Source organism: Macaca thibetana, chromosome 3, assembly GCF_024542745.1.
Source record: "Macaca thibetana thibetana isolate TM-01 chromosome 3, ASM2454274v1, whole genome shotgun sequence".
Classification (NCBI taxonomy): Eukaryota; Metazoa; Chordata; class Mammalia; order Primates; family Cercopithecidae; genus Macaca; species Macaca thibetana.
This window is the reverse complement of record NC_065580.1, coordinates 108611921-108639030: the sequence shown is the minus strand read 5'-3', so window position 1 is coordinate 108639030 and position 27110 is coordinate 108611921. Positions and strand designations below refer to the sequence as shown.

The 27110-nt window shown below is 39.4% G+C and overlaps 1 protein-coding gene and 1 gene segment (V, D, J or C); both read left to right on the top strand.

Annotated features, from left to right (window-relative positions):
- The window catches only part of LOC126950125 (T cell receptor gamma constant 1-like), a 57625-nt gene that overhangs the window by 25232 nt on the left and 5283 nt on the right, over window positions 1–27110 (top strand). The window contains 2 exon segments of the C gene segment in view: window positions 22428–22493; window positions 26357–26686. Coding sequence covers window positions 22428–22493; window positions 26357–26686 — 396 coding nt within the window.
- The window catches only part of LOC126950144 (uncharacterized), a 36168-nt gene continuing 28806 nt past the window's right edge, over window positions 19749–27110 (top strand). The window contains exon 1 of one of the 2 annotated variants that reach the window (XM_050783346.1): window positions 19749–19811. The gene's annotated coding sequence lies outside the window, so the exon portion shown is untranslated. Of the gene's footprint in view, window positions 19812–22415; window positions 22494–27110 lie in introns of those variants that run through there. The other variant, XM_050783348.1, reaches the window with a different exon arrangement.

Sequence of the window (27110 nt, the reverse complement as noted above, 5' to 3'; positions counted from 1 at the left end):
GCAACCACAGAGGGTTGCTCAGCTGAGTGCCCAGCCAGAGCCTGCCCTCCCTGCAGCTCTTCTGGAAAGTTGCAAGAAGACATCTTAGATTCCGCTCCCTTGGTGTGCAGAATCACATCAGTGACTCATGGTGTCGAAACGGGAAAAGTTCTCTTGTCCCTTCTCAGGGCGTGCGATGAGGATGTGGCTCACTTTTTGGTGCCCCACTCCTCAAACCTCTAGGGGGAGCATGCACACGTGCAGGTTGTGGGACTCTGACTCCACAGCAGTGTCTAGGGGTGCATGCTTATAACTCCTGAGGCCCCAGTAGGCCTGTGTTGCAGGGTGCTCTTTTAGTTTGGCTGTCCATAAGCGGCTTGTTTTAGTCAGCTCAATAAGACCCCCTATCTTATCACAAGGACGGAGAGCTTTCTGTATCCCGGAGTTTCTTGCCTTGGTGTACTGAAAGAATTGGATAACATGTGGGCTTGGAGAATGAGTGCAAATTTTTTCTTTTTTTTTTTTTTTTTTGAGACGGAGTCCGCCCTGTGGCTGGGCTGGAGTGCAGTGGCGCAATCTCCTTCACTGCAAGCTGCGCCTCCCGGCTTCACACCTTTTTCCCGCCTCAGCCTCCCGAGTAGCTGGGACTACAGGTGCCCTCCGCCACGGTTGGCTAACTTTTTGTATTTTTACTAGAGACGGGGTTTCACCGTGTTAGCCAGGATGGTCTTGAACTCCTGACCTCGTGATATGCCCGCCTTGGTCTCCTAAAGTGCTGGGATTATAGGCGTGAGCCACCGCGCCAGGCTGAGTGCAAAGTTTTATTGAGTGGAAGCAGCTCTTAGCAAATGGAGGAACCAGAAGGATGGAGTGGGAAGGTGGTTTTCCCCTGGAGTTGACAGCTCAGCGGCCGGGCTTTCCTCCAGCCACCCCGGCCAAACTCCACTTTGTTCCTCCAGTCGATGGTCTGCAGCCTGCCAGTCCCCGTAGGTGTGCTCCTCCACAGGGGTGTTCCTCTCGATGTCCAACCACTTCTGTGTGTGCCCGCCAGGGTCTCGGAGGTTTTATAGGCACAGAATGGGGGCGTGGTGGGCCAGGGTGGTCTTGGGAAATGCAACATTTGGGCGCCGAGGCAGGAGTGCCTGTCCTCACCGAGGTCCGTGGACACAGGCCCGGGGGTGGAGCCCTCGACAGGGACCACACCCTTCCCTTCCCAGCACTTCCCTCCCCCAATCCCATATCGGTGTCAGCAATTAGGATCCGATTTAGGAACAGTTTGACACTATTTCCCACAACATTAGGATATCTGGGAACTCTGAAAATACAGGGTGGGTGGCTTAGAGCAAAATTCATCTGTCTAGTAATTCACTACGTAGAGATTTCTAGTAACTAAATGGTTCAGAAAGAAGGCAGGAAGCGGTATATATTTTACACAGATATTCCCTGTTCTTATCACTATTTTCCCATTTGGTTCAATTGCATTGGAGGTTTTCAAAGTTAGAATGATCTGTCAAACATAGTAATTGTATGCTTTTTATTAGCACCCTGAGGCCTTCCTGAAGAAATCTAGGGACAAGTAAGTAGATCTATAAGTAAACAATCAGCTGTTTGGGTTATATGACAGATGAAAGTATAAATCCTGTGTCCTAGAGGAAGAGCATGCAGCTCACTTCACACTCAGGGCTTAGTGCTGTAACAAAACAAGCACTGTGCATTGCAACCCAGCTCCTAGGCACAGTGGGGGATCTCAGGGTGGGGGCTATGCTTTGGAGATCTTGTCTTTCAGGGTTCTGCAAAGAAAACTAAAACTCCTGAGTAAAATAAGATTAGATAGTTAAGCAGAAAGATAATACATGCTCTCTGCATCGATAAAGGAAATAACCATGATACCCCTCATAAATTAATAAATAAGAAATAATGATTAGCAATTATTTTATGTGTATTCCATGATTAATCATTGGGTAGTTGGGAGCTTTCAAAAAATAATGAAACAAAGTGTAAACTGTAAAACTGTAAAAGTCCTCTCTCACTTCTTTGAAACTCACTTTCAAACAACAAAGAAATTAATGATGAAAAATCCTTAGTTTTTAAAATTTTCTCCTATTGGTACCTTTAGTACTATGGATATCTGACAGCATATTGCCATGCATGCAATCTACTTACAGTCCTTGAAGTAATTGCAATGTATTTTTTCCCCATTCTCCCTTCTGAGGATCAGCTTGTACCATCCTGATAGGGTAAGAGGAGAGATGCTATTGAAAGCCGAGTGAGGGAATACCAGGAGCCTCCCTGGCAGATCAGCCCCTTTCCAGGGGCAGACTCAGAATCTGGAGTCCCACATCCTGTCCACCATGATTCCTGACCATGGTGGTCTACAGGGAGAATGACCCGATGCCTGAGTGAGTCTCAAGAGACCTCACCTCTCACCTGATGCATACGTAGAAGCAAAGGTAAGAAGACTGTTAAGGAAATACAGAGCCTGAGAACATGAACCTTTCCAGAAATAGGTGAGTGAAAAGATGGAATTCAGCTTTTCACAATCCCAGTGTTAAGTATTTTACATGGATTATTTTATTTAATCCTCAAAGGAGCAGTGTAAAGTGACCATAGTGGCCATACAAGGTCAGGTCTTAGAAGATGAAGCCACTTTGACTTTTCAAGAGACTCCTGGGAGATTTATGGGGAAGAAAACTTAGAGACACACTAGAATGAGGAACAGGAAGGAAAGACACCTCATCTGTGTGAATTTAAAGTAGTGAAATACTATGTAGCAATTAAGCACAGTGTTTTTCAAGAATTATAAGTAAAATTGAAAATATTCACCATATATTATCAAGGAGGATATTGAACACAGAACTGATTTAAATAGTAAGCTCTCATGTACATACATGTATATATTGAAGAAAGAGCAAAAGGAAAAAATTTCTCCAAAGTTTAAAGAGTGGGTGTCTCTGAAAGCATGGGTGATTTTAACATCTTCTTGATACTTGCACAGATTTTACACATTGTAACTAAAAGCTGCTACTACGTTTAAAGCTGTATGCCATAATGGCTTCAATATTTTATTGATTTATGTACTTGATAATGAAATTGTTTATACAACAATGTAAAATACAACTATATATGGCACACTTAAAATTATTTTTACGTTCTTCCACTTAATCACATAACTACTCTATAGCTCTCAAAAAAAAAAAAAAAAAAAACAACAAACAAAAATACCAACCTTCATGATAATACTGGTTATTATTGAGCAGAAGTTCAGCAAACTATGTCTATGACCAGCAGGCTCCAGTTTTGTAAATAAAGTTTTATTGAAATACAGCCATGCCTATTTATTTATATATTGTTTATGGCTGTTTTTGCTAGCTGCTTTTGCACTCGAATGGTAGAGTACAGTCAGTCTTCACTATCTATGCATTAAACATCTGTGAATTCAACGAACTGTGGATCAAAAATATTTGAAAAAAATAAAAAATAATACAGCAATAAAAATAATATAAATAAAAACAATATAATATAGCAACTACATACATAGTATTTACATTGTATTAGGTATTATACGTAATGTAGAGATGATCTGAAGTATAGAGGAGGATGTACATTTGTTACATGCAGGTACTATGCCATTTTATATCAGGGACTTGAGCATACATGGAGTTTGGTATCTGCTGGGAGTCCTGGAACCAATCCCCTACAGATTCTGAGAGATGACTATAGCTACAGCAGATACCCTCAAAGCCCAAAATATTTACTATTTGGGTCTTTACAGAAAATGATTTTCAGTCACTGCCCTAGAGTGACAATACTCATGAGTGACATTTATTCATATTTAGTGTTTCCCAATTTCTCGATGTTTCTTTAATGACCATTTGTTACACATCCACCCTCCCCATATTAGCTGTGTGACTTTAGATAAATTAGTTAGCCTATGTTTGATTCATTTTCCTGATTGTAAAATGGAGAACGTAATAATAATTACTCGAATAAACTATTGAGAAAAGTAACTTAAATAATACAAATAAAGTTCTTGCAAGTGCTTGGGGCATGCCTAATGCTCAACAAATTGAAGCACTACATTGATTCTATGAGTTATTATTGCATATTAGAAAATAAAATTATTTAGGCTAATACTCTAAGTCCTTGGTACTCAAAGTTTGATTTGTGAACCAGCAGCATTGGCTTCACTTAGGAGCTTCTTTTACATCTAGTCAGTCAAGCCTCAGCCCAGGCCTACTGAGTCAGAAGCTCTTTTCAGAAGGTCCCTCCTACATACTATGGTGTGGGGAGTGGGGGTCTAAGGACCAAAGTGTTCAAGATATAAGCTCCATAGTCTGGGACAAGTGCAAGACAATCCCATTTCCATAGGATGGTTTTATCTAGTGTCCTCTCTAATTTCTGGAGAGCAATATTGAGCTGATGTTTGGCCTCTCTGGGGCTGAAATAGCTGACAACATCCCAATTAATTAAAAAAAAATGTACTCAACAGTCCACGTATATGTACTTTTATTTTCATTTATAAAATTTGTTATAAAATCAGCACAAATTTTCAGTATTTTATATAGTGAGAAATACAGGTCTTTTATAACCTTGAGTTTTAGATCCACAGTCAACCCACAAGAAGAGTAACTTTTGCTTCACGCACAAAAAACATATCACTATATCCTCATATCCACATATCACATATCCTCATATCACTAAGGCTACTGAAAAATGAAATAGGAGCGAACAGGAAAGGGGAGAGAAAATGAAGTTAATTGCCACTGTCACCACTCACCCACACCTCACCCTTCATAGGAAGAGCTCTCCTCTAACCATCACCATATTGCCAGATCTCCTGGGCACTGGAGTATTTAGAGGGCCAGCCATTTCAGACCTGACAACGCTGCACTCTACAGAGAGGACTGTCAGGGAGTCACTGTGACCCACTACTTCTTTCTTTGACACCTGCTCAGACCAAGCTACCCCTGCCACACGCTAAACATTCTAGGCACAGGCATCCTCACTTTCCTGCTTCTCCTTGGGAACACAGCCTGGCAGACCAGAGCATGTCAGCACTAGGAGCATGTAGAGATTCACCTTGGGGATTGCTCCTCAGTCATTTCACTTTGTATGTCAGGTGAAGAAATTCTTTATCACTTCATCTTTACATATCAGGTGTTCACAAGAATTAATTTTCTTTGCTTACAGTTATTCTCGGGGAGTTAAAGTTGGCACAAATTTAAAATGCCCAAGGCAAAAGATAGTGATGCTTTTATACCTCGTAAAATATCCAGCCAAGACTGAAAATGAAGTCAAAAACTGGTGTCAACTAAAACCAAAGTCAGCATCGGATGTGGGTTGACAATCGCACCTGCTTGGGGTCCATTAGGTGTTGTGGTTACAATGATGCTCATCCTTCCACTTCAACCTTGAAAGTAAATTTCACAAAAAGGAAGGTGAGATCACTTACTGCTGTGATTATTGAGCCACTGGCCATCAAGCACACACTTCCCTGCCTTCTCCTTGGGACACAGCAGGATGTCGTTGCTGGAAACATCATTTTCTCCGCTCTCTGGCCTCATACGTGTTCCCCATCATTTTGACTCTTGAGGAGAGAACAAAGAAATTCTTTAATGGTGCATCGTTATACCTTAGGTTTTCATACAGATTTCTCTTCTTTGCTTACAGCTTGTTTTGAATAGAATAAATTGGAGCAACCTGAAATATTAATTTCCAGGGAAAACTGTTAAAAGTCCAAATACTATCCGGGGTGATATCTAGCCGCTTATACTGGCTGAAGCATAACTTAATGCATTTTCCTCAACACATGACCTGCTCAGTTCACTTAGGGGCTGTAGCTGAAAATGATGTTCCTAGATCTGTTTTGACCTGTAAGATAAAATCTCAGGAAAAGGAAATGGGGATAGTTATGTGCTTGCTGGAATCACAGATGAGAGATGTCAGGACACCCACACATAATCCCTCTTTAGGTCTGTGTGTACCGGCCCCCTTGTAACAGGAGCACAGGCTCAGCAGGTTGTGAGGGTTGGACTGCACCTCCCAGGACTTCCCCCTCAACCTCTGGAAACTTGATTATGTTCACACATTAGGACATACAGAAATCAGTGTACTCTGTGCTCACAGTCCAGGAATTACCTGTAAGTTTATACGATCCAGACTCAAAGAGGGAATCACTGAGTGGCAGGAAACATGCTGGGTATCTCACACATCTTATATAACCATTGCAATACTTTTGCAACGTCATCTTCATTTTTTTCCACTTTAATATGAAATAATTTGAAAGATAAAATACCTTCTTAAACCCCAAATGCCCACGTTTCCTCAGCAGTGTCCTGTGACCTGAAGAAGTTAGCATTCATTTGCTCCACTCATGCTGGGAGTGAGTGTGGAATGAAGCTCCTGCCCTCTCCTCAGGCTTATTCCACTCTGAGGGATCCTGCTATAGCCCAGCCAGCACACTTCCTTTGCACAGGTCTCAGATCCTCCTAAGGAAGGGAGGGGGCATTAGATGATCCACTGACAAGGCAGATACCCACCAGGATGGATCCTCTTCCCGGCTTCTGCCTGTGATCACAACAACCGTTTATTTAGGGTACTCTGCTCCCTCTTGGGCATTGCTCTAAATCCTTTAGGTGTAACTCATCTCATCCTTGGGATATCTTTTCACATTGGTCTGTTGCGATTCTCGTCTTACAGGGGAGGAAACAGAGGCAGAGTGATGTGATTTACTTTGTGGTCACAGAGTTCTAACTGGGGTGGGGAGGGGCTGGGGTTCTGGCTTCAGTGTCTGTCCTCGTAACCATGCTGTGTCCTGACTCTGAGAGAGGAAGTAAAAATGGCATCTAATATTTGGTCTCTACAGCTAGAAAGCAAACTGATAGGAGATTAAACTAGACATTTTAGTGAAATTATAAAGGCTGAGTGCAGACTAGTGGGAGAGTGTGAGCTCTTGGGGGCCACAAATTTAAGGAATTTCCCACCATCTTTTATATTTTTTCTCCAGGAATCCTACCAGGCTCTTGCAGGGAAGAGCATGGAGAATCCACAGAAAGCTCCCCTTTTGGTACTGGCTGCAGGAGGGGAACAGTAGCCACTGCTGAAATTCACCCAGACCTACCCCACCTCCTCTCCACTGTAGAAGAAGGACTTAGTCTGCAAGAGAAGGTTTCCATGGAATTTCATTTTAGTTGAGGGAGGGAAAAGGAGGCCACCACCGACTGTGCCCAATACTTCATCCCTATCTCCACAGAGTAACAAGTTTTAATTTGCAGGAGGGTGGGTATGAAAAGCATAGCCCAAGGCACTGGTGGTTGCCTCCTATGACTGGAAATGTGCCACCTCTGGAATAGGAGCAGCAATGGTTGCGAAGGTACATTCTTAAGTCCCGGTTTGACCATGCCTGTTTAAGACAGAAGCTGAATGAAAATAGAGAATGTCTCCTTTCTTCACCTCTCACCACCATACTATCCTGAGTAAAAGCAACAGTAGAATGCAGTGAAGAGAGCTTCAAAAGACAAGACTGTCTCTGAGGAGCAGAACAAAGGGAAGGCTCAAAGCCAAGAACAAGGGATGATTAGAGAAATCTAAAGTCTCTGATGTCCTACGAAGAACAAACTCCAGTCCAGATAACTTAGTAGAAACAATAAATTTCTAACCCAGTCTTGCTCCTAATTAGATTAACACAAACTCCCACACTAAAGGTGTGGCAGAAAGAAAGATGTAGGCATTTTTCTTTTCTTTTCTTTCTTTTTTTTTTTTTTTTTTTTTTTTGAGACAGAGTCTTGTTCTGTCTCCCAGGCTAGAGTGCAGTGGCTGATCTTGGCTCATTGCAACGTCCACCTCCTGGGTTCAAGCAATTCTCCTGCCTCAGCCTCCTGAGTAGCTGGGACTATAGGCATGCGTCACCATGCCTGGCTAATTTATATATTTTTAGTAGAGACGGGGTTTCACCATGTTGGCTAGGATGGCCTCGATCTCTTGACCTCATGATCTGCCCACGTTGGCCTCCCAAAGTGCTGGGATTACAGGTGTGAGCCAGCATGCCTGTCCAATGTAGGCATTTTTAAGCATCAAATATAATTATCTCATTATCTACCGTGTTATACAACACAGTCCCCTTTCATTTAAAAAAAATCTAAGTACCTTACCCCAAAACAAGAAGGAACACAGTCTGAAGACACAAAGCAATCATACGCATGAGACTCTGATATGACTCAGATGTCTGAGCTGTCAGGCAGGGAATTGAAAATAACTGCTGAGTATGTTAAAGGCTCTAATGGAAAAGGTAGACAACATGCAAAATCAGACAGAGAATTTCAGCAAAAAGACAGCAATTACATTTAAAAAATCTAATGAAAATGCAAGACATAAAAAAAGAAAAAAAACCCACAGTAACAGAAATCAAGAATGCCTTTGAAGGGCTCACCAGTAGACCCTATGGAGATAAGGAAAGACTTGGTTAACATAAAAATAGGCCACTAGATATGACCCAAACTGCAATGGAAGGAGATGAGAAAGAAAGAATAGGAGAGAAAGCATATCTTCATGGAAGGACAGAACTGTGGACAATATTGTATTTTCAAACATGTTTGTAATTAGAATCCCAGAAACAAAAGAGACAAAGGAGCAGAAGAAATATTTGGAAAACTAATGGCTGAGAGTATTCCAAATGTAGTGATAGACACCAAACCACAGAACAAAAAAGCTAAGAAAACACCAACCAGGATAAATATTAAAAACAAAACAAAATACCTAGACATATTAGATTTAAACTGTTGAAAGCCAAAAATAAAGAGAAACACTTGAAGGTAGCTAGAGGAAAAAAAGCAGATTTTCCATCTGAAACTGTGCAAGCAAGAAGACATTGGAGTGAAATCTTCAAAGTGTTGAATTAAAAAACTGTCACTTGGCATAAAGACAGCTTCAGACAAAACAAAAACTGAGAGAATTCATTGCCAGCAGATGCACTTCACAAGAAATGTTAGAAGAAGTCATTCAGGCAAAAAAAATGATATGGGTCAAAAACTTGAATTCACACAAAGAAATGATAAGCACTGGAAATAGAATAAATGAAGGTAAAACATTGTTCTTTAAATATTATTTTTTAATTGCTCTAAAACAGAGTTGGCAAACTATTTTTGTAAAGGGCCCAATAGTAAATATATTCCATGTCGGGGGACAACATTGTCTCTGTCCTAACTACTCAAATGGGCTATTGCAACACAAAAGTCCTTGCTACTCTTAGGTCTGGAGGGACATGGAGCTGTTATAACAACCGGGAGGGCATCTTTATTGAAAAGGACCCAGTCAACCGGTCTTAGTTTGAGTTCCCCTGGGAAGTGAGCCTCAGGCTTTAAGGACAACTAGTTTGTTTGGGAGATACAGGAAGACTAGTAGGAGAATAAGGAAGTGATGTTAGAAAAGGAAGGCAGAGAATTAAGTTACTTTCATTAACTAGATACTAAAGGAGCAACAGGAACCTCATAGAAGTTCAAAACCTAAGTGATCAATTAAATAATAATTTCTTGTTCTTCTGTTCCTGTAATTTGTGGGACTGGCCATGTAAAATAAATAAAATCTGCAGACCCCTATGTGATCTGATGGTCAGTATGGTGATGAACCGGGAATCTCCCTAAGTGTCAGAACACGATAAGAAAGTAACCACAGAACAGAAAAACGTTCATGGTGTTATCTTAAGTTACAAAGACAGAGCTTAAAATCGAGCACACACCTTATATCTATGTGAAGCAAATGAAAAAGATGAGCAGATATTAGCCTGTAAGGGAATACACCAAACTGTTAATAGTAGTTGCCTCTGGTTGGTGGGGACAAAAAGTGACTATTTTCTCCTCTATGTTTCTTTATGACCCCTACTGAATCTACACTTGTTTTATGATAGGAAATAACAATGGCCCTTGTTTTTAGAATGTATAAAAATGTTTTGCTTTAAAAGTATACTTCAAGGACACAACCTCTGTAAGGTTCCCATTTAATGGTAACATTCAAAAGAAAGAGAATCTGAAAAAAGTTTGCTCTGGCTTGGCTGTCTACAGGAGAAACCTGGGTCATACGTAAGTTAGCTCTTGCCTTAGCCTAGATCCACAGCTAAGTGGATCTAGGTGTTGATGTGCAGTGAGAGCAACTGTGTTAGAACACTTGCCCCCGAGGCACCTCAAAGGCAGACTTTAGGGTTTCTCTTTTTCTCTCTCCCTCTCTGTTTTAGACCAATAAAAAATGTTTATATTTTAGCAAGAAAATGGCTCTTTACACAAACATCTTCAGATAGTAAAAATCACACAGCAATGAGAAATCCGTTGAAACACTGAGTTAGAAAACCAGTTTCACAGGATGTTTGAGTAAAATAGCATGGGTCCCTTCCCCTGCAGTCTGCGGGTCTTAGCTGTGTGTTCAGAGCGCACTTCCTCCTGCCATCTCAGACCTCAGATTTTCTCTGTGATTAGAATACCCCGTGTTCAGCCACCTCTCTGGACAAGAGCTTGCAGAATGCTGCTCCTGCTACCAGGCATCCTGGTGGCCTCCCTGTGGACGTGTGAGTTGCTTTACCCAAGGGACATCTCGCTCATTGGAAGGGAGGCACAGAAAGTGTGGACATTTATTTATTTTTATTTTTATTTATTTTATTTATTTATTTTATTTTATTTATTTATTTATTTTTTTGAGACGGAGTCTTGCTCTGTGCCCCAGGCTGGAGTGCAGTGGCACAATCTCGGCTCACTGCAAGCTCTGCCTCCCGGGTTCACGCCATTCTCCTGCCTCAGACTCCCAAGTAGCTGGGACTACAGACGCCGGCCACCACACCCGGCTAGTTTTTTGTATTTTTTTAGTAGAGACGGGGTTTCACGGTGTTAGCCAGGATGGTCTCGATCTCCTGACCCTGTGATCCGCCCGCCTCGGCTTTCCAAAGTGCTGGGATTACAGGCTTGAGCCACCGCGCCCGGCCCATTTATTTATTTTTAATGTTTACTTTTATTTTCAGTTCAGCGGTACATGTGCAGGTGTGTTATATAGGTTAAATTGTGTCATGGGGTTTTTTTGTACAGATTATTTCATCACCCAGATACTAAACCTGGTACCCATTCATTATTTTTCCTGATCCTCTCCCTCTTCCCACCCTCCACCCTCTGATAGGCCCCAGTTTGTGTTGTTCCCCTCTATGTGCCCATGTGTTCTCATCATTCAGTTCCCATTTATAAGTGAGAACATATGGTATTTGGTTTCCTGCTCATGTGTTAGTTTGCTAAGGATAATGGCCTCCAGTTCCATCCATGTCCCTGTACAGGACATGATTTTGTTCTTTTAATGGCTGTGTAGTATTCCATGGTATCCCTATCAATCCCTTTACTGGGTATATACCCAAAGTAATAGAAATCATTCTGTTTTAAAGACACATTGCATATGTATGTTTATTGCAGCACTGTTCACAATAGCAAAGACATGAATCAACCTAAGTGTGGACACTTAAATCACACTATTTTCAGGCGGAACAAAGCCACATGGTAATTCAAGCTAAGCTGACAAATTCCACCATTACCTTGAGTTCTCCAGGAAGAAAATGTAAGCTTCACACCCAAGCTTTCCCTTAATAGAAAACAAACATACTATCTTAGTCAACATCAACATTTCATATTGAAAAATTTCAAAATTTTTGGTTTTTCTTTCAGATACAAGCGGAGACAATCTCATAACACAACTTGTAACATCCGTCACCAAGAAAAAAGGAAATACAGCATTTCTTGAATGCCAGATAAAATCCAGTACCTTCAAGAAGAATGTATATATACACTGGTACCACCAGAAGCCAGACCAGCCCCTAAAGCGAATTCTGTATATCTCCTCAAATGAAAATGTAGTCCATGAACAAGGTGTTAGTGAGGAAAGATACGAAGCAAGAAAATGGCAAAGTGACTTGTCCTCCAGCCTGAGAATACACCGAGTTGCCGAGGAGGACGCAGGGATATATTACTGTGCCTGTTGGGATACACTCTATCAAAATGCTCCACTGTAACTGAACAAAAACGCCTCCCACGCCCGCTGCACCTGTGCAAACACACACCTCCTCTTTTCTGCCTCCTAGAGGCACCTGGCTGCTGACCACAGAGCACTTTTCTCTGGTGCATGTGTCCTGAGCAAAGTCTGAGCACGAGCCCAAGGGCCCAACCTCTGATGCTCCTTTCAGTGAGAAACTTTATCATCCAACTTCACCCCTTGGGAGCCTGGGCTGGCTTTTTGGCTGGTTTATTGACTTTGAATGAATGAAAGAGTGCTGGAAAATACAAGGCCTTTTGAGTAACATAGACATGGATTTCAAATTCCTGCCGGGCCACTTACTGACAGTGTGATCTAGGAAAATTCTTAATGCCTTTTCATTCTGTTTATTCAGCTTCAGGTGGGGCTAACATTAGTCACCTCATAGAGTCGCTGAGGTCTAAATGAGCCTCGTATATACGAAAGCTTCTGACATAGCGCTCAACAAATCACTTCTTTTGTGTCCTTTCCCTTATGACTAAATCACTGAGCTATCTCAGCTAAAATAGCCATGTGTAGAAGCTTAAAAACAGGCCAGGCATGGTGGCTCGCACCTGTAATCTCAGGTGTGAGTATTGGAGGTCAAGGTGGAAGGATTGCTTGAGGCCGGAGTTTGAGACCAGTTTGGGCAACATAGTGAGACCCTGTCTCTAAAAAACATACAAAAATTAGCTGGATGTGGAAGTAGTCACTTGTAGCCCTAGCTATTTGGAAGGCGAAGGTGGGAGGGTCACTTGAGCCCAAGAATTCGAGGCTGCAGTGTGCTATGATGGTGCCACTGCATTCCAGCCCGGGTGACAGAGCTAGACCTTGTCTCTAAATAAATAAATATAAAATCTTATATTGTCCCCTAAACAACAGTAAATTATAACTTTAATTCTGAAAAACTAAAAATTATGCATGGGAAAAGAGTGGAGGGTAATAAACCAAAAATATTTTTTTTCCTCCAAAATTTTGCTTCAGTCACAATAGAGTATAACAGCCCAGTGTCTAAAGCAATAACCACATGAATTGTTAATATTTATCACACTGTGAAGTTTGGGGACATTTCCAATCTATAAAATGTACATAGTACTGCAAGAGGTTGTGAAATTATAATATCGTTTGTTACCATACACAGTGATTATACTTTTCCTCCAATACTCATGATACCGCATAGCTACCCACAACTCTGACAAAATATGGCCAAAACGGGAGTGGAGAAAGAGGTCAAAGATAGACCTATTTAAAGTAACACTTAAAAAAACAATAGGAGGGAATTACTCCAAAGGGGAAGTTAACATTGACTTATTATTACAGAAGTGTTTTCACGAGATCTTCTTGGATTTGATAGTTTCTTTACACCAGAACATGACAAATACCACTTCAACAGAGATCTCCCTGTGAAGGACTTTCATTGGTTTTCAAACAAACCTTTCCCTCCCTGTCACAGAGCAACAGCTGCCACTGCATCTTCAGTCCTGATCTGTGCTCCCTTGTAGCGTCTACTCTGACTAGCCACTGGCAATGTCAACCTCATGGGTTTTTCTTGTGTCTTTGGCTTGGGTTTGTAGGTTGACTTTACTCCTTGCTTGTCTTTTCATAATTTTTGTGTCCACAGTCATCTGTTTTCAGTGCCTCTCATTTCTCTTCCTTGTTTTTCAGGTGGAGACACCAAAATGAGAATATCTCAGGATCAACTCTCCTCCACACGCAGACAAGACAGAACAGTGCACATAAGGTGCAAGCTATCTGGGGTTCTTCTCGAGAAGACCGTTGTGCACTGGTATCAACAAAAAGAAGGGAAGCCCCTGAGACGAATCCTTTATGGCTCAGCCAAAAGTTACAAGCAAGACAGGCCCAATCCCCGCTTGGAGGCAGATGATAAACATGATGGTATTTTTTACCTGATCATTAACAATGTTGCCAAGTTGGATGAAGCCACTTACTACTGTGCCTGCTGGGATCTCACAATGTCACAGAGTCAGAAGGGACCTGAAAGAAAACCTTCCTATGACCACCGCCTGACTGCTTTCATACTCCTGCAACCACAACAGACTCCTAAATGCTCTTGTTCATTGGTTCATAGGCTGTTTGAACAGGGAGGGACCTTGGAACATATTTAGCCCAATGTCCCCACTTCAAATGAGGAAACTGGGGGCACAGAGACAGCAAGTGACTTGTCTCAAGCTAGTTAACCACAGAGGTAGGGCCACACTCTTGCATTTCAGATTCTCAGTCCAGTGCCTCTTCCTGCCTCTCTTGTGGTCTGTGTTGAACTTCTTTCAGCAGAATCACATTTCTTTCAAAAGGGAACTGTGACAACTTCCCTATGCGTCGTCTTCCTCAGTGGTACCCCTAGGCCCCAATTAACTCTGATATCGGCCAAACATGTAACTACCACACTGCTGAGAAGGGGACAAAGGTCAGCAGGGATGGACTCCACACTCCATCTACCCATGTTGTCTTCCCATAGCTATTTACTGCCCTTTGTTTCTATAGCTTCCTATCTGTTCTGAAATCCCTACTAATCAGAGCAGTTTCCCTGGTATGCCCATCACACATATGGGCAAGTGGGAAGTAGAGATTAACTTTTCTTCTGACTACATTAGTAAATTCTTATAATAGAAGTGCCTGCTGAACCAAGGCTGGAATTTCCTACTCTTCACTCTGAAACCTGGAACCAATCCTAATTGGCTGGCCACACACTTGTTTCAAATTGGGTAGCCCTGGCTTGATTTCTGCTCTCTTAGAGTGACCTAGGCCTTGTTCATGTCCAAGGCCTTACCAGCCACACCTAGAAAATAGCAAGAACAATAGTAGCAACCATATCTATATCATTACATTATAGCTCCGTACCTCTCTTTTTGGATGTCTGACAAGTAGCCAAAAAATTATTGATTCCAATTCCACTCCCTTCCCCCAATCTCCAAGCATGTATTATTTTCCTCACCAGACTTTCCTATTGCAGTAAATGGCAACAGTATATTGTATCATCTGATGCAATGGCAAGGGTTTTTTCTCAAGCAGATAGTGTTTTGTTGACTTCCATGTTTTTTTGTTTCTCCTGGTAATGAGAGAAGAGTGAGGAGACCCAACTATTATTGAGTTTCCTGTGATATGAGATCTGAAGGGAGGTTATAGGACCTCTGGAAACTGGTTTCACCTGCCAGAAAGACACCCACACACCAGGCCCAACCTTGTGTGGCCCAATCTGAGACTGGAGTAGGCTGTCTCAACAGAGCCCCCGACCGAAACACTACGGACCCAATGTAGAGAACACCTAGTCTTCTAACTTACTGCAGGTTTAGAAACTCTTTGTGTTCCCCCTGACATGTGCAGGGCAACAGGCCAGCCATGACAGCAATGATTGTCATTCTGAAGTGCATGGCTCAAATGGCCTCATGGATGTTATAATCTCCTGGTGTCACTGAAAGACAAATACAAAGAAAATAAATTGTGAGATATAATTTGATATTCAGATTCAACTAGTCCCACTCCTCACAGATTATTTTGCTAGGTGCTGGCACTGCCTACTCATTGCTTTTTAGAATATGCAAATCAGCCATTTCATCTGCTTTTTATTTCATTTGATATGCTCTGTGCTTCCTAGAAAGCAATACCCAGCATCCTTTATATGGCCATTTGAGATACAGATTCTCTGTATTATACAGACCTAGACTATACCTGGGAACTGCGTTCCTTACACATATCTTTCCAAGTAATTGATGAACAGGGTTTGGGATCCAGAAAATTTGCACTGAAATCCTGGCTCAGTTTCACCTCCCTAATTCTGTTTCCTCACATGACTTTTAATAGTAATAACCATTTATAGGGTAAGGCAGAAAGAGAGAAATGCATAATTGGTGCCTGACTCACGGTAGACACTATATTTATGAGTTTTCTTCTCTTTCAATATCAAAAAGCACAGGGCCATGGATTGTCATCCTGGAGCAGGGGGAAGGGAAGCCAAAAGGAGATTTGGGGCTTAGAGTAGAATATTAATTTCCCAAGACATTCTTCCAGACACGAGTCTTTTTATGCAAACATTTCTTGTTTGTCAAAAAGAAACAAGTGTTTCACCAGGCATGTTGCCTGTGGGAGTAGTATCAGTTGAAAAGTGTCTATAATATGCATAGTGGCATGTTAAATACCCCAAGTGCAAAAGAAACCCTAAAAGACTAAATCATCAGGTTAAGAATGAAGGCAGGTGGCACAATTGCTAAAAGGGAGACTGATTGAAAGCGCAGTGACCTGGCCTCTCCCAAACACTGCCCCGGTGTTTTCAGAAACAAGTAAAGATCCACTGGACTATATCGTAACGTATCTGATATCATCTAAGTGATGACATATGTGAAATCAAATTATGCTAATTTTTGAAAGTTAGTGGTCCACAGATGGTCAGTATGTGATTTTTTAATCTCTTGTACATGTCAGATAATGTGTTTATTTTGCTTCAGACAGTGGTCTCTCTTGGAAGTGTCTTAACTTACTTCTGTACCTGATTTAATTAAGATCCATTAAAATTTCTAAAAGACAAATCAATGTGAAAAATAGTGCAAATTATTATTTTGGTTCATGTTGGCCACCAAACCCTGAAATGAAATGTGAGATATGTCTTCATATGTTTTGATGGCCAAACAAATTTGGTTGAAGCTGTTCTCTATGAAAGTTATTATCATCAAATTTGAAAAAGTGATGCAAAACTTCAAGCAATGCAGTGCCAACTTGTGCTTTACCTCACTTGACTTACTTCTTATTTATGTATTTGTTCATTCATAACCCATCTTCTTGGAAGCAGGATTTAAGTTGCCTCAGTTTGTTTAACTCAAGACATGACAAATGTGGCAGGGGGGATGTGTGTGTTCCAAAACATAAGGTTAGAGGCAAAATTGCTCATCTTTATACACATTCATTCAGGTTTCATTTTATGCCTTTAATAGAACTGAACATTATGGTCTTCACATAGTTTTTGGTTTTTTGTAAACTTAATAAAAAATGTTATAATTCATTACTTACATTTTTACGTTTTATTACTTAAATCTTTCATGGCTGTTGAAGTGTAGACAGCTTCTAAGACTTCTGATACTTCCCCACATGGTCTTGGAATAAGGAAAAGCAGAGGACAAAAAGGGATTGAGTGGACATCATCCCATCTATGACAGGTGCAACGGGCAACTGACAGTCCGAAGTAACAATAACTTTTAATTTTCAGATAAAAAGACACAGAAATAAGATGTTTCCATTCTACCTTACGAAGTGAAGTCTCTCTGAATTATTGCATAAACGATAAGAGAAAATTAGTCAGTTTTTAGCACCTCCTGTGTCCCTGGCTCTATTGTAAATATCTCACAAAAGTCCTGGGAATTAGGTCTAATCCTCTCCATTTAAAAGGTGAGGAAACCAAGACTCTGAGATGTGTCTGCGCCCAAGGGCACAACACCAGGAGTGGAAGAACTGGAATCTGAACCTGGGTTTTCCAATTTTAAAGTGTCTTTTTCTTCATTCCCAACTTCCTGAGATAATAATTTATTTCATAAGAATCTTTTAAAAACTCGAGTAAACTTGTTAATGTTTATTGCTCCAGCCACTCTGTACATCTCCACCATCTCTGCAACAACGCATAAGCCTCTTATTGGCTTATGACGACCAGCTATAAAACCATCTACTTCAGACAAATTGCTGTCCCAGGCAGCACCCCTTCCTTTCTGCTCACGCATATATCTTCCTAAAGTGCAAATGTGATCATGTCACTTTCTTCTCTAAATTTTTTTAGCAAGTCTTCATTGTCTATTCTTCTTTCAAAAACGTTTATTTGAAAATACTATAAAATAGAAAATTGTCCACGTTCTTACTTCTTCAAAATTAATGTGTTAAGTTTCTCCTACCTCATTTCCATCCTATACCCCTTTACTCAATGGATACAATTATTCTCCTACATGTTCCTTCTGGCCATGTGTAGCTTTGTAATTTTAGTTTTCATCTATTTTGACCCTTTGTTATCTGGGATGAGGTACAGTGATATTTTTATTTTCTCAGGTAATTATTTTCCTAATGCCCGTTTCTAAACAACCCATCCTTTCCTTTCAATTTAAAAATGCTGCAGCTTGTTTTAAATAGGTACACATATTTGACATATTTTCTGGAGAATTTATTTTGTCTATTTCATTATTCTTATATCATTATCATATTATCTCAGTTGCTTTATGATAAGAATTAAGATCTACAATGCCAAATATCTATTCACTGTACCACTTTCCAGAAAATACTTTTTCAATCATCTCATATTTATTCATTCCTATAGAATTTAAAATCAACTTATCTAGTCCAACATTAAACCTCACATCCTAGAACAACAACATCATGTCGTAGTAATTCTGACTGGAATTGCTGGAAATTTATAGATGAATTTAGGATGCATTGGCTTCTTTCTGATAGAAGCTTTTTATTCATCAGTGCATGTTTCTCCATGTATTTAGGTTTTATTTTGTGCCCTTAGGGAAACTAAATACTGTATTCTTCATATTGTTCTTGTATTTTCTTGGTAAATTTAATAAAAGATTTTATAATTCATTACTTTTTCACATTTTATTACTTAAATCCTCCACGGCTCTTGAATATTGACAGCTGCTAAGACTTCTGATGCTCCCCCTCATGGTCCTGGAATACGGAAGGCCAGAGGACAAAAGAGACTGAGTGGCCATCATTCCGTCTATCAAAGGTATAAAGTGTCATCAACAGCGGCACGTAATAATTTTGAATTTTCTATTAAAAAGAAACCCTTTCCAAACATAATTTTCACCCAGCCCCATTGTCCTCTCCATTGGCTTGGGGGCTGTGAGCCGCCGTGTATGGACAGGTGCCCTCTGTGACCTCATTTATACCTTCCTGAATGAGGACTCAGGGTGAAGCTGGAGTGGACATGGAGGTCATCAGACCTGTCCTCCTTAGTCCTTGCAACTGAACACCTCTTCTGTGCTCAGAAAATCACACAGCAGACCCCGGCTTAAGATGGCAGATTTTTCAACATATCAGATAGCTCGATTTTTTTTTTTTTTTTATCATGCCTCAGTATAATTAAATAATCTATTATTTCATGGGAGACAGAATTCTACAAATTTCTTCTGTTATTCCAGGAGAAATAATAAGTCATTGCAGAACACATTTTCTCATTTGGCATTGCTTTAGTAAAGCATCGTGTTGCCGAATGATAAAAGTGGCTTTTTGAAAGTGGAGACCTTGGTTCAAATTTCTCAAGTATATCTGCACTGACACATTTGCATTTTCAGTTACTGAAGAGTTTCCTCCTTTCAGAAGTATCTTCCCAAATTGCCAACAGAGAGGCCCTGGTGTTTGTGGAAACAGAAGGGCTTTTCCTTTGATGTAATCTCAAAGCAGTTTCAACACAATTGAACACCTGGAAATTAAAAAAAAATATACAGTTCTCTGAATACTTTTCCTGGTAATTTAGAAAAGCAGTGGGTTGACCCACTGAGCCTGCTGTTTTCTCTTCCTGCTTTTTTTTCCATTTCCCTTTTCTGTTGGTGCTTTTCAAGAATTACTGCCTTAGAAGAAAACAGGTAATTTATGAGGAAAAAGTACAAACTATCAGATGTCACAAAACCTATATTCAAGGACTTCCAAAAAAGCCAGAAGATCAAATTGCTAGTTCAAAGTTGTTAGATTGCTAGTCACGTCATGAGGATCAGAAGGCTGAGATTTTTGTAGAAGCTCAGACCAGTGTGATAGCACTGGTTGGATCAAGATATTTGCTGAAGGGACTAAGCTCATAGTAACTTCGCCTGGTAAGTAATTTTTTTTTCTGTTGTTATCCCAGTAATGAAAAACAGATAGATACGTTTTAGAAAAAAATGATCAACCTTATCTGAATCTGTCACATCCCTGGCCTCAGTATACGAACAGCAATTTTTCAGGTTAGCTGAACATGGAAACAAAACGATTTTGTACATAATATCTTCCCTTCCCTGTCTGTAAGTGGATTAAAATTCTACTTTTAGAATACACACACACTAACACACACACACACCTAACACACACACACACACACGGTAGACTCTGGAGAGAAATTAAAATGTTTCGAGGATCATGTCTGTAAACCATTGCTGCAAGTCCTTCGTCCAAGATAATTTTTTGTAGGTCTTTTAAGCGAGAGACATAAAAATGGAATTTTATTAATTACTTCTTCTCTGTATTTTGAGATACAACATAGTTCTTCCTTTTTCTGCTAGCCTGCCAAATCCATGTTACTGATTTTGATCTCATCCTGAGACACAGTACAGAAAAAATTACTTAGTATAGTAAATTACTATAGAACGTCGATATATCCCACTTATTAGTGCTCTAGTTTCTTTGAGGGAGGCTGAAGTCAGTCAAAATTTATGCTATTGGGACTCTTGTTATATCACCTGGAAATGGCCCAGTTTAATAGAATTTGTAAGGTTCAACCAGCCATGTCAGCTCCAAGGTCAATGAAAAGAGTCTTCCTGATTTTACATCTTCATTTCTTCATTTATCCTCTCAGCAAATAGTTACTGAAAACAGTTTTTGTTCTGAATGCTGGAGATAAAAGGGCAAAGAAGCACAGTCTCAACACTCAGAAGCTGCCAGTCTGGCAGATAAGTATTCTAGATTCTGGCTTGGTTGGGCCCTGCCCATGTTCTTTGACCTGTGGCTGCCGGAGAAGCAGAAGGTCTTGGGTTCATGAGCTTGTTTTCTTTCTTAATTTATGTAGCAGTTATTGCTTATAAGATCTATGTATTGTGTTTGGTGGGTGGATTTGATAAAATGACCCGATATTGTTCCTTTAAGGAGAAAATTAATATTAGTACAGTTTATTGAGAGCCAGACACCATGGTAAATAGTTTCAGTGCTTTATCTCCTTCCTCATCAGACCTATGCAGGAGATCCTCTTAGTCCCATTTCACAGATGAGGAAACTGAGGCCTAGAGAAGAGTAGTTACTTTCTTAAAGTCACATGATTAGTCACTGTGGCAACGACTGGGATCTAGCTAAGGCTATCTGTTTCCAAGTGCCTGGTCTGGACCCTTATGTGATATTTAGCATTATTAAGTCATAGTTTTATACTTTGAATATTTCCTCTTCTGTAGCTTGACCCTATGAATGGACTTTTTAGTTGACTATTTTTCTTGTACCAACTTCCAATTTGTATTACTATTTGTGTATTAATATAATTATTCTACTTCTAATTATGGCACTGAAATGACCTCTCTCTCCTCCAAAAAGTCATATGGAATACGCATGCATAAAATATTCAAAATATAATTTTTACCGTATTTCTATAGAATGAGTCGTTTTGACATCATTCCGCTCAGTTGTCTTTCTGTATTGGCATCAAATTTGCTAGATATGTTGAAACTGATGAAGGAGCTATTGCAGCTATGCTGTATTGCAGTGCTAAGTTGCGTAACTCAAGCTGCCTCAGATTCTCTGTGGAGTAGCACACGATTTAATTCAATGAAACTGTAAGGGTATTTTCAAGTCAAAAGGAGCAGTCTTTCAGCAATGAATCATCATTAAGAATTCATATTTTGTAACAACTTATCTGGTATTCTATCAATGAAAACTGGATTCTAAAACGAAGTTACTCTATATATTTTTATTTTTATTTTTTGAGATGGAGTCTCGCTCTGTCACCCAGCTAGAGTGCAGTGGCACCATTTCTGTTCACTGCAGCCTCTGCTTCCCAGGTTCAAGAGATTCTTCTGCTTCCGTCTCCTGAGTAGCTAGGATTACAGGCACCTGCCACCAAGCCCAACTAATTTTTTTTTTTTTTTTTGTATTTTTAGTAGAGATGGGGTTTTACCATGTTGGCCAGGCTGGTTTTGAACTCCTGAGCGCAAGTGATCCACCTGCCTCAGCCTCCCAAAGTGCTAGGATTACAGGCGTGAACCACCGTGCCTGGCCAAAAGGAAGTTACTTTAGAATCAATCTAGATACCCATCCCTCCATACATATGAATCACAAAATACCTATAAATCATATTGAATATCTATTTACTGAATGTCAAACATAAGAATCCTATTACTGTCTGTCTTTGAAAATTAAGGAAATATTAACTCTAAATTACACTTAAGACAAATTGTATACATGAAAACTCTTTAGGGAATATTTAGAAGATTCAGGTAAAATCACGAGAAAAGTTAAAATCAGACTCTCTAATGTATGTGATACAAGGAGAGAATGTACATAACCCAAAGTACCCAGGGCAGGGTGAGGTCAGTTCTTAAATTCCTGATTGCATTCAGAACTATTATGATTTTGTTTGACCTTTGTCTTGACTTAATGTCAGCCAATTTTTATGTCTTTATGTAAATATTGAAAAAAATGCTGGCAAAATTTTAAGACAAACACAAAGGTAAATTCTTGTAAAGGCTTCTCAGGTGGTGGGCAACAGTTTGGCAGAAAAGTCAAGCTATTTGGTCCCGGAACAAAGCTCATCATTACAGGTAAGTTTTCTTTAAATTTTGCAATGTAGAGAAGGGATGGGAGACAGGCAGGAGCTGGCTCAGAATTCTAGGATTCCCTCCTGGTTTGGTCACTAATCATGGTGAAATCTCCAGAGAGGTCAGGTGACTTGGTTCATGCCATGGGAGTCAGAACTTTTCCAGACCTAGCATGGGAGACATTACTAAGGAGCTTAGACCAACTGCAAATCTCTAAAGGATGGAGGCCTTATGTTCCACTGGTATCTCTCTGTTAAAAGTTTTGTGAACAAGTTTAGTTTAGAGATTTTGTTTCTTCAATTCTAAAAATAACCAATGGAAAAAAGTAAAAAAAGGAAAAAAAAAAATTCAGCTACCCTCCTCATTTGGTCACTGAAAGATGAAATATTTGATAATTTGACCAAAGAATGATTACTATCAAATGTCAAAATATTTCACGGTGTGACTATATTTAAAAGTGACATAAGCTGCATTTGTTGTTATTTAAATTGGTCCAATGAGTTTGTTTATTATTTGTTAGCTTAAGCTTAAAGATGTAATTTTGCCTGGATGAGAGAAAACATCTCATAAAGATACTCTTGGTCTATTAGTTCCACTGAAATGAAAGTTTTCAGAGAATATTCACAAAGTTGATAAAGCATTGAAAAAAATGAAAGCAGTTTTATAGTTTTATTTCTTTAATGCTTGAGATCATATGATAAAATTAACTTATAAGTTAAAAAGTGACCTTCTGATTCTCTTTTATCCAGTTGACTTAATGTGAATGGTAGCAATCAAAGTCATAATTTGTAGTTTTCTGAGAAGTGATTTTTCAGGAAAGTGCGGTGCAGGAAAAGGTATGGACTTTGTTTCTCGATCACTCCTGGGGCTGCCACTTTCTATGTAACTGCCCTTTAGGAAGTGTATTTTGATTCACCAAGTATTCAAATTATAAAAATGCTGGTTCATTATAGAAAAATTGGAAAACACAAAAATAAACAAAAAAATATAATTTGATATTGACCCTCATCACATTATCTGTTAACTTTTATTTAAACATTTTTTCTATGCTTTTTGTTTGTTTGCTTTACAAAGTTGGAATCATAGACTAGACACACAATAATAGATCTGGTTTTTTCACTTCACACTACTTCATAAACATTCTTTTCAAATGTCCTTAATATTTTGCAATAACAGAGCAAAGTTGAAAGTTCCGATTTCAAGTTGATCTGTACAATGAAAGTAATGGAGAATATGTATCTCGAAGGAATGTTGTATATATTACATGAAATTAAATATGGAAATTACCCACCAGAATGCCTGGCACTTGGTAGGTGATAGAAATATTAATTCCTCTTCCAGAATTCAAGTTACTACCCATGAGAGGTCTTTATACACTCAGGAATAAGACAAATGTATCAACTCCCATCTATTCAACAGCTCACTTCAGAACAAATATCACTATTTGTAAAATGCTTTCTATTTCTAAAAGACTAATTTTACCTGCTTCTAAAAGTAATTAGAATGTTTTATGTATTATCTCATATATGATCTGCTTGAATGCAAGGTGATTTTTCATTTTCCAGAGAAAATTTATACAAGTTTAAGAAAATATGTATTTCCCCTCTCCCAACTTGAATATGTAAATTCATAGGGATACAGGTAAAATAGTCAAATGTCTACTTATAACATTTAATTTCTTAACTGGATCATACCTACAAAGTTAAAGATTATGTCAATACCAATATCAGTTGAGAAATATTGGCTTTGGTGCCCTTATATTTCATTAAAGATTTTGTTTTGATGCTTCACATGCATCTAAAGCAACTACCTTAGAGCAACTTTCTAAGGCATCTCAGTTCTCATTGTCCATTTTGGATTCCTCATATGATGGTGTCCCTGAATATTTTATTCTGAGAAACAATTATCCACCCACAAAATAAAAGGAAATTATTTTTTCCGATTTATTCCGTTATTCTACATTTGTATGAAGTAAGTAAAAACTACAGGGACCTTAGCCCCAAGTAATAATGACCAAATTCATGATACATTTCTTTGCTTTTTCTTTCCTTTTACCAGTGCTATCGCCCCAAACTAGCATTCATTGAGTTCATTTCATGTTGACATCTCGTCCAGTTAGACCTTCTCGATCAAAGCAGAGTATCTGAAGAACATTTTTTAATATGAGAGGTTACACAAAGACTGTACCATCCATAAGGCACCCTCCCCCCCACACCCTGCCTATGTTGTGAGAGAAAATTTTGGGAAAGAAAGCCTCATTTTATGTTCTGGCACTTTCTTTCTGTCTATATAAATTTAGTATGTAGGTGTCCCTATCACAGAGCTAGGTTTTACAAACGTGTTCTCCATTCCTAGTGTCTTATTTGAGCTTGACCATTAAATAAATACAGATGATCAAAAGCTTCAAGGAAAGGAGAAGGAAAAAGGCCTGTGATTACCTGGCAAGGAGCACAGGTTAAAATTTTATCCCCAAATGTAGGAGAAAAAGGTAGGGGAATACATAAAATTCTGATAAGTGTATTACTGGATAAGATTAACGCAAGAGTATCTCTGAAAATAATCAATAAAAATGTTTAATAAGAGTTTTGGAAATGTTGCCATTTTGTTTCTAAATTCAAGAGATGGTGAATAATCTGGAGGTACAGCTGTAAATACTGCTCCACCCCAAAACTTGGAGGGTGCAGATGTGAAATTGAGATGTTATATAAAGATAGATATTAACTAGGAGGACTGCTCATGGTATATACATTGAAACTACATGGTCAACTTGATAGACAGTACGTACACATGGAAGTAGATTCTCATTAAAACAAGTGACTATGTATTGTTAAAAATAAAAGTGAACAAAATAGCTAGGCATGGTGGCTCATACCTCTAATCCCCGCACTTTGGGAGGCTGAGGCAGGCAGATGACTTGAGTGCAGGAGTTTGACACCAGCCTGGTCAACATGGTGAAATTTGTCTTTACAAAATACAAATATTAGCCAGACATAGTGGTGCATGCCTGTAGTCCCAGCTACTTGGGAGGCTGAGGTAGGAGGACTACTTGAGCCTGGGAAGTTGAGGCTGCAGTGAGACATGATTGTGCTGCTGCATTCCAGCGTGGGCGACAGAAAAAGCCCAGTCTCAAAAAAAAAAAAAAAAAAAAAAACAAAAAACAAAAAAAACAAAAAAAACAAAAAGCTGACATTTATTCATATGGGAAATAAGATAAATAGTAAGATTTTTAGAATGTGACATTTATTCATATGGGAAATAAGATAAATAATCAGATAAATATGGTGCATCACAGAATCAGTGAAATGAAGAGTGGGAGGACACAAAATTGTGGAACGTGAGAATGTGTGTTATTTGGTCAAAGAACGTAAGTTACAAAGGATGGGAAACGGAAGTGGGAAAAGGACCAAAGAGTCTCATCTGTAGAGAGATCATTGAAGTTATCTGACCTTTTTCCCCTTTCCCCTGCCATCCACCTTGAAAACACCGTTCACTATAATGAAACTAAAGAGATAAAAAATAAAATAAATATGTTCGTGAACATTGGAAGCCTTGGTAGGAGGCAGTTAAAAATCACACACCCTCACAGCATGTGCAGAATAAACAAAGGCCAGGTTTTCATCCAGCATCTGACACTTGAGAGCTGTGACTTTTGGCAAGTTATTTAACATTTTGATCCTCTTTTCAACCTCTGTAAAATAAGCACAGTAATAAGTACTGTGCAGCCTATCCTGGATGAAAGGCCCCGGTGGACACTAGCTCAATGGCACCGTCTCTTTTTATTGTTATGTACTAGGCCATTCTAAACCGTGCAATGTGTGTGTTTCTCTCATGATTCTTTTAAATTCATATTCCATTTCTCCCCATAGATAAACACCTTGATGCAGATGTTTCACCCAAGCCCACTATTTTTCTTCCTTCCATTGCTGAAACAAACCTCCACAAGGCTGGAACATACCTTTGTCTTCTTGAGAATTTTTTCCCAGATGTTATTAAGATACATTGGCAAGAAAAGAAGAGCAACACGATTCTGGGATCCCAGGAGGGGAACACCGTGAAGACTAACGACACATACATGAAATTTAGCTGGTTAACGGTGCCAGAAAAGTCACTGGATAAAGAGCACAGATGTATCGTCAGACATGAGAATAATAAAAATGGAGTTGATCAAGAAATTATCTTTCCTCCAATAAAGACAGGTATGTGTTTACACATATCATCTCTCCGAACACGTCTTTGAAAGGGAATCCTGCATTTTTTCCTTTCATTATTAATGAAAAACAAGCACAAATCTTTCTTAATTGGTGTCACATTTAATGGTAGCATAAATGCCCTGCTACTTTTCTATAGAATTAAAATTGTGTGGGTTTTGGAGAAAACAAAATTGAAAAGGTTACTGAAGGTTTCTCAGCCTCAGCTCCATTATCCAAAATAAGAAAGTCACATGCTGGTTTTTAGGGTTGTTAGATGGATTAAAGGAAACAATATACATGGAAGCATCTAGCAATGAAGCAAGTGGTAAATGCTCAAAAAGAGTTCTCCCTTCTCTTGATGACTTTACTTGATCTGGAAATAAGAACAAATATACGCCTTTCAAGAATGTTCTACTGAAGCAGGCAGAGT